Raw genomic sequence first — 8767 nt, 5'->3', positions numbered from 1 at the left:
AGCCGTGCCATGTCGACATTGAAAAATTATCGTTTTACTTTTGGCGTTCTGGAAAAAGTTTGTTCTCGATTTAGTTAGAATTGCTGCAAGAAACTATTGTTCATTCTTGATACTAAAAAGTTTGGCTTTTAAAAGAAAGGTAGGTTATTTTAGGCCATTCAGCTTGACGTTCTAACATGACTTATTTCATTTTGTTGTGACGTTTCGATCTATATTGTATATCATGTTACAATATCGAAAATACTTGAGCAATGATAGGCTTTTGATAGCTTCTAAGTCCTTTCGCCTATGCCACTGGATAACACCGTGTGATTTGCGCACTTTTTACACCATTTTACTGTCTCTATCACTTAAAATTTTATAGAATCTATAGAACAATCTCAGAGGGAGCGAATTCGCCATACGTAGTTAGTACACTGCACACACATCAAAATGCTGTATTAGTATTACAGCAATCTTTAATCTATATAAATGAAGTTAATATTTAATCCAGTAATTTTTAAAATGCTTCATACGGCATGATAATGTGGACTCACAATTGGTAAAATCTCAAGGATTTAAAAACTGAGTGATCTGACATTATGTTTTAGTATTATTAACATAAACTATAAAATAGTGAATGCAATCTAATGCATCACTCTTAAAAACCCAATAACATTATTAAGTCATGGTAATCTGATGCTGCATATGAGTATATAAGTAGATATATTGGCAGAGAATGTTCGGTATATACATTTATTTACCCCCATGTCAAAAGTCTTGTTAATAGAGTTATCAAATAGGGCTAATAGGACACAATATTACGGCTTATTTTGCCTAATATATAGCTTGATATATAGAAGTATTGCTTACGTACAAAAAATCGTCCACTACAGTCTGTTTCACATGCATGTATAGGAATCTTCCGAAGAACACATTTGTGTTAGTTTGTCAGGCAGATTTCAACCATTATGTAGACTATATATATAATATATATTATTAATTTAACTAATTAATAATATTTGTTTATAATGGCAATTAATTTAATTAAGAGTAAACTGAAGCTACATTCTCTACCTAATGTTTCACAGTTGGTCTAGTTTAAAATTAAAAGACAAATTATTAAAAACAGAAAACTTTTATCCACAGTAAAACCTGATGCAATATTTTAATTGCTTTTGTGTTAATTACACAAAGTGTTGTCAACAATGCAAGTTAGAATCAATTAAACACAGGCCCAAGGTAAGATTTGCCATATACTTGCACGAATATCTAATAATTATGCCTCTTTGAACACTCGATCTGGGCTTTGGGTATTTTGCCCAACCACCCCCTCTTTCCCTCTGCATTTATATTGTATATATATGACCCCCCTATATTTAGCTTAATTAATATGTAGTGTTTGGTTTAATTGAGTGGACATATTGGTAGGGTGGGGAAGGGGAGCATGAGCTAGGGGTTGAAAAACTACAGGTGTCCCAACAAAATCAATTCAGCCAGATTATGCGGTAATCGGCAAAGCTTCAACTTCTAGATGTGAAGATCTAAGCTAGACAGCTATGTTCCAAAAAATTATTACCGATGAACAATTTTAACTTCAGTTAAAAAACACCATTATTTGGCCAGACTCAGTTTGGTGTAAAGGTGGAAATATTTTAAGTTGGCATACCATATATATACTATATATCCCAGAACCATATACATGGATGTTAGGATGTATTTTGGAATTTGGAGCTGTTTGTCATTTTGAATTGCTTTGATCCTCAGGGCAATGTATTTCCTTTAACCTGACGAAGATAAAGTTTTTTTCAGAAACTGTAATACATTTGGTTATGATGCAAACTGCCCTAAAACTCTTGTTGAACTTCAAATATGTCTGTTTAAGCTGCTCTATACTGCTTTCCCCTCATTGTTCAGGTTTCATTTAGTACTTCGATCTCTAAACAACAAAACACAGAATTTACTCAATTTAGTACTTAAGTGCCTAAAACAACAAATCAGTTTAGTACTTGTCTAAAACAAGAAACATTTATAAGGACCTGTTTACATGTAGTGAGTTATCACGGCTAGGTGAGGTGAAAAGCGCATCACATCAAAGCCTTATAACCTAATAACCCTTTCATTATATGCAGTTTTCACCTAACCTAGCCAGGATAACTTGCTCTATGTAAACAGGCCCTAAGAGATTTATAGTACCTATAATCAGTGACAAACCATTCCGGAAACTCTAACTGAAATTTTTGATGCAATTCTTAAAGCTAGGCTTCAAAGCCCACTCACAAAAATATAAGTGATATATGGAATGATGTTAACATGTGATACGCACTGCATAATTTATGAATAAGTAAATAATTGGCAGAGAGAATGTTGGGTACATGTATTTAGGACTGTCCTATGAGCCCTATTTGATCATTTGGTAAGTTATAAATTAATTTTGTCAAATGGGTGTTGGACATTTTTTAATAATTATAAGAGCAAAACTACAAGCTAGGAAAAGATGCTTACAATATATCACCATAAAGGTGTTTTTAAAACAATTTGTAAATGTGAGAAACTAAATCTTAAGTAAATCTTACTTAATTTAGCAAACTTCTAAATTTTGATATATGATGAAAAAAAAATGATGGGTGGGTGTCCCATCCAGGATGGGTGGGTACCACAGACACCCAATACCATTTCTTAAAATTGATATTAATTATGAACATTATTAGGGTTGGAGTTTTTAACTCCCATTTATAACTGTATCGATATTTTTATTTATGTTGAAGAAAATGGATTTGAAAACGTCGAGCGTGCTGAAGAACTACCATCGCGTACGCGGAAATGGCAAACCCGACCTCCACAAATTAATGGATTTGATGCGCATTATTTTTGCGTTAAAAGGTCTTTTACCATATGGTCAGCTGTTTGAAGACCACCCTAAGAAACTTGCCGTGGAAGAGTCCGTAACTGGTTACACCTACGACATTTCGTGTGAAAATGACGGTTACATCGTGTTCACAACTCAAGACGATAATACAGTATCAATGTCAGTAACTGATATATACAATGCTTTTATGCACTTTGAAAAAACGTTCATGAGTGAAATAAAGGGCTGTGATTGTGCAGATAAGAAAGAATGCAAGAGATGTTTAGTCGAAAAGGAATGGCAAAGGATAATTAAAAGTCAGTCCATTTCTATGCAAGAAAGCAGTGGGAAAGATGTCTTACCGCCGTACTTGCCGCAATCGCTCGGTCTTTCAAGCACCCATGTTCCAGAAGCATCCACCAATAAATCGAAAGGTATAATGAATGTAGCTGCATTGATAAATGTGTGTTTTTACAAAAAGAACTAAAAAACCAATAACGATCGTGAAAAAATTCAAGCTATATCAATAACGGTCAATTACACATAAAAATAATTATAATCTTTTAAAGTTTATTTCTATGTGCATATCCCATGTCAACTCACATTGATTTTTATCAAATAGGGAAATCAGGCTCAGAAAGGAAAACCAAAAAAGAAACCCAGGTTTGTCGATTTTAATATCCTTTTTAAGGTGCTGCTGCACTATACTATACAATTTTCCTTGCAACCTTCCTGAGGGTGTTAATTTGTAAAGAGTGTTCGAAATGCTAAGAAAACGTTAGCAAATCGTAAGAAATGTTCGTATATTTGACAACTGGCTCAGGAGTAGACTTGCATTGCAAGTTGCAAGGGAAGTTGCATACACCGCCTTCGTACTAGTATTTGTTAGAAGTGCTGTAATGTTTGCATATACTCTAATATTATCACACAGGGTACGGCATGAATGTTCATATATAATTAGAGTAAGCTATTCTTTGCTGAAGGAAAACCATTCATACCCAGTTAAATAACTAAAGATTGCCCATAGTACACATTTAATGATTTTAATCATAATAGCTACCCTGTATTTGTACCCTTTCTTTAAAACATAATTGGGCAAAGCATATTTTATTAGTATTTAGAACACTAGCAAGTATTATTCAAAAGGATATTCGTTTGTATTGTTAATTAAAATGATATTCCTTGAGTCACTTAGCAATAAAATCAAGGCTAAATCAACACACATGCAAAAATTTTCGATCGACAGATATTGATGTCGAATTACAACAACGGCAAATGTACGTATATTATAATCAAGCTGCATTCAATACACACTTATCGTTGCACCAAACTTTAGATCGCGATTCTCAAATATGAAAGTAACGCATCTCAAACTAAATCTCAGTACACTTTCATCGGGCTTAAAATTTACCTATACCCGCCTCTTTATTTCCCGTTATTTCCTACTTTCTCTTCCACGCAATTCACTCACTGTTTGGGTATACCGTATTTATTCGATTAAGCGCCGCCCCCGAATGAGCGCCGCATTTGCGATAAATTTTTCTTAATTATCGCCGCCCCCGAATGAGCGCCGCACTAATTATTTTCAAATTCGGCGCTTAATCGACGCACCGTCAGAATTGTTGAATACGCTATTGTTAAATCGGTGTTTAGAATTTTCGTAAGGCGCAGGTCAGTCGTGAAGGCAGATTCCAGTGATTTGTGCGAAGCGGTTTTTTCTGTAAAATGTCTATTATTATTATTATTATTAAAAATTTTATTTACAGACACTAGCCCCGTCAGTTACGACTGATTTCCACGGAGGGCGTCTACTTAATTACATTATGAGCGTCTACTTAATTACACTATACAAATATAAACTATATATAATATGCAGAATTAACTACTTGAATTTATGAGCCTCTTGAAACAATGAATCGATTGAGCAGACTTAGCTTTACGCGAAAGACTATTCCATAATACAACTCCTCTATATTTAAAACTTCTTTTGAGAAACTCTTTCTTAGGTCTCGGGATTGATAGATCAGTATCGTAATGTCTCAGGTTATAACCATTTTCAATTACACTACGCTCAGAAAAGGATTCGCGAAGGCACGGAGCAGTACCGTTATTTAGGATATTATAAACGAGAACTGCTTTGTTAGTTTTATATTTACTTTCGAGATTTTTCCATCTAAGCTGCTCCAGGAGTTCAGAGGAGCTTGTATTGTAGTCTGCCCCCGTTAACACCCGAGCAGCCCTATTTTGAAATTTTTGCAACTTTTCTTTCAATAATAGACCGCAATTGTCCCAAAGAGGGGAACAATAGTCAAAGTATGGTTGAATTAAAGCTTTGTAAATGGTGTGCATGGTTTCTTCAGGAACAAAGGGTTTAACTCGTCTCATTACACCTATTCCCGCGCCTACCTTTCTGCTTATTGCATTTATATGGGCTTCCCAATTAAGTTGTTCATCAATCTCGACGCCCAAACATTTAAAAGATCTATAACGGGTTACTGGTACATTTCCAAAGATCACTGGCTTATTTCCTAGTTTATTTTGAATGTTATACGAAGAGCCTACAAACAAAAGTTTAGTTTTGGTAGTATGATGTTGCAATTTTTGTAGTATGAAGTTGCGGGTTCTTTTATTGCCATCCACAGGTCATTTTTGTCAACAGGATTTAAGTCAGGGGAGTCTAAATGCTCGCTGTCAAAATGGGGACATTTGGCTACATCTAACTTTCAATTCTTTTTGTTTAAAGTTCTTGTTACACTTCACAAATAATATTTTTTAAAGAGCGCCGTCCCCAATTGAGCGCCGCCCTCGATTGAGCGCCGCCCCCAATTGAGCGCCGCCCTCGATTGAGCGCCGCCCTTGATTAAGCGCCGCCTTTGATTAAGCGCCGCATCTGAAGTTCTAAAAATTTAAACAGCGCGCTCAAATGAGTAAAACAGTAGGTTGATTCAACATCTTACCCCAAAATGAATTCAGCTTCATACTCCTCAACTCAACGTTCGCCGACTAATAATGCGTGGGCGAATGGACGACTTGCGCTTTAGACTAATTTTTTATCGAAGTAACTAGAAGAAATTAAATTATCGCAGTCAGAAAGATCTTTCTTAAATTGGTGCAAATGCAAAGTTTGGCTGCGAAATTTTGTAAAAAACAAAAAATTTAGCAATGCGAAGATGGTAAATTTTGTATACTTTTGTATTACGTGCGGAAATGTTTAACTAAATTACTAAAATCGCCGAGGTAAGAAATTACAGTGCGAACCACGATATTAGTTCAAAAGAAATTTTCATACAATGGTATTAAATTTGCACAATTCTGGCGTGAAACTATTCAAGGTTGTATAACTTCTGAAATATCCCTTCTAAAAAATTTAATTGAGATTTAAAAAGTTCTATTGATGAAAATGTGCACCTTTATTTCGGTTTGGCAATTTTTCTACTGACACACGATATTAGTTTCATGTCGGAAAAACGGCGTTACTTCCCTCAGAAAGATATGAAAAATCGTTTATTGCCTAATATTTTATTGATATTGGTCTATTTTCACACACAAATTTTGACACACAAAATTTTAAAAATTCACAAAGTGATAGAAATGGAACACGGAGTGATTCCATTCATTGAATTGAATTATTTGTTGACAAGTCGGTTGTTCTGAATGTGTGAGTTTCTTAATGGTAGACTTAGGGATGGAAGTTGCGGGTTCTTTTATTGCCATCCACAGGTCATTTTTGTCAACAGGATTTAAGTCAGGGGAGTCAGGATACTCCTCCTCAATCGGTTCATATCTCGCTTTAATACTGATTTTAAAACCCCGCGATCTGATCGAGATTTCCTCTTAGGAGGATTTTGCAAAAAATCTTTTTACTGTCACAACATGGCGAGTTATTTTTTCAGCTATAGCTTTGGGTGTTTTACCCTTAGATATTTCTTTGGTAATAACACTTTCCTCGCTTTTTCGCCTTCTGTTAGGTCTTTACCTCGTCCCATCGTGATCACAGATTTTTGAAACTAATAGCGTGGATCACCTCTTATAAATGATGACCTGAATTTTTATACGCGTGATTAACATAAAATGTGAACATTGGGACAATGTTTCTACAATTTTCCCAAAATGATCACAAATTTTCGTGAATTATGCAGCTTATGTAAATGACTATTGCTTAAATCTATTATAAAACTAATATCGTGCTTTGCACTGTATAGTCTAAAGCGAAAATCGTCCGTTGAAAAATGTTTGAATTGAATGAAGCATTGTATTTCGTAATTCTTCGTCAAGGTATTCTATCCCTCGCGAAGAAAGCTATCAGCCGAATTCACATTAGAGACGGAAAACTCATCTTAGACGGGAACGTTGATTGTTAAAACCCGTCTAAATATGAATATAGGAATGGGTAAATTTATAAGTGTGATGGGTCGGCTAACGCTAAAAAGTGTATCGTAATTATTATAATAATCATTTTGTTTATTTTCTCTTAGCTTTGTTCCGTCCTTGACCGTGTTGATAGTCCCGAAGAATTTTCCAAGTCTCTTAAGGCAGTTTTAGCATGTTATACATGGTGGGTTTCCCCGGGAGGTGGAATTTTGATATCGAATTTTTCTTCCCAGTTTTCTTTTGAAATGTGATAACTCAATTTTAAACCAATTGAAAATTCCGACCCATCAAAACTATATTTAAATTTATACTTCAGCAACACGGTACCTGTCACAACACCATGCGTAGGAAAGACCAAGCCAAGCACCACAAGAAAGAGTGTAGGAGAGAATACGAGGAACACAATGATTTTATGCGCGATAATAAATATGAAATTTTGTTAAACTTAAGCGAAGAAAGCAAAGAAGTACACATCCTGACCTACCGTGAATCAGATCAAGGTGAAATCACCTGCCAAATATTTGATCAGAAGCAAGAGGCGCTCGAGTGGGCATATATGAACAAACATCTTATAAAAAATCATTTTGTTAAGGTGCATGACTATTACGCCGAAACACAACCGATCGCGGTGAAAGACCTTAAGCGTATTAAAATGAAGTTGATACTCCCTGGTACAGATGAGTTTAGTAGTAAAAAAATGAGCTTTTTCGACACAGGCGCAGATATCGCTAGCTTTCCGTGCAAGTCTGAATCGATGGAGCCATTTATCCACTCAGCCGCAAACGTTAATGGTAAGGTGACGCCGACCATTTATGCAGAATTAAGTATTGATGGCATACGTCTTCCAAGCATACATGAGGTTGAAATGGAACTAGATGGAGAATATGCTGCCTTTGGCCTACCTCAACTGGTTGATATGCCTGAGGGTGTAGCAAACGGCATCATTAGCAAACAACGTAATATAATAATCCCGAGTACCACGAAGCGGGAGCGCGATTTGTAATCACAAGGGACAAGTTTGATTTTGTACCAAAATTGCACGACACCTAGCGTATAATATAGCCACTCCTGTGTATGAGCTATTCTGCAATCTGATTAGTCCAGATATCACCGTATATAAGCTCGTATATGGTGAGGAGCAAAAACAAAATGGCCAACAGTTTTGCTCAAAATGGCCAACAAATTTAATGCTCGTTAAATTGTAATTACTCGTTGTAACGCATGCACTACAGATTTATCAAGGCTTAAATTAACTAGTGAAAACAGTAACAGGCGAAAACAACATACTGTAATACTAGTTAAGAATTGTCTTTTGGGTTTCGTCCCAACATATTTGCTTACTTATTTTCAACTTAAATGCAACACGTACTTATTATAGGACTAAAACTTTTTTCAAAATATCTTTGCCGAAAATACGATTAGAGGTATCCAAACGATCATTCTATTATACAGGTGCAACCGAGTACAATAGATTGCCACAGAACATAAAACTACTATATATAAGCTCATTAAAATGGGGCCTTATGGAATTATTACTCTAATGAAGTTTGCTCCTCCTTTATATGTTAT

At 35.3% G+C, this 8767-nt stretch overlaps 1 protein-coding gene across 1 annotated transcript; it reads left to right on the top strand.

Moving 5' to 3' along the window:
• Nucleotides 1-8337, top strand: LOC114536214. Its single transcript, XM_028557543.1, has 4 exons — nt 1-139; nt 2748-3261; nt 3450-3490; nt 7515-8337. The coding sequence occupies exons 2-4, from the start codon at nt 2751-2753 to the stop codon at nt 8199-8201; spliced, it is 1239 nt and encodes a 412-aa protein (XP_028413344.1). The 5' UTR covers nt 1-139; nt 2748-2750; the 3' UTR covers nt 8202-8337.
• The last annotated feature ends 430 nt before the right edge of the window (nt 8338-8767 follow it).

The sequence above is a fragment of the Dendronephthya gigantea genome, unplaced genomic scaffold, assembly GCF_004324835.1.
Source record: "Dendronephthya gigantea isolate DGI-Jeju-01 unplaced genomic scaffold, DenGig_1.0 000132F, whole genome shotgun sequence".
NCBI lineage: Eukaryota > Metazoa > Cnidaria > Anthozoa > Malacalcyonacea > Nephtheidae > Dendronephthya > Dendronephthya gigantea.
This window is presented reverse-complemented; position numbering and strand designations above follow the sequence as displayed.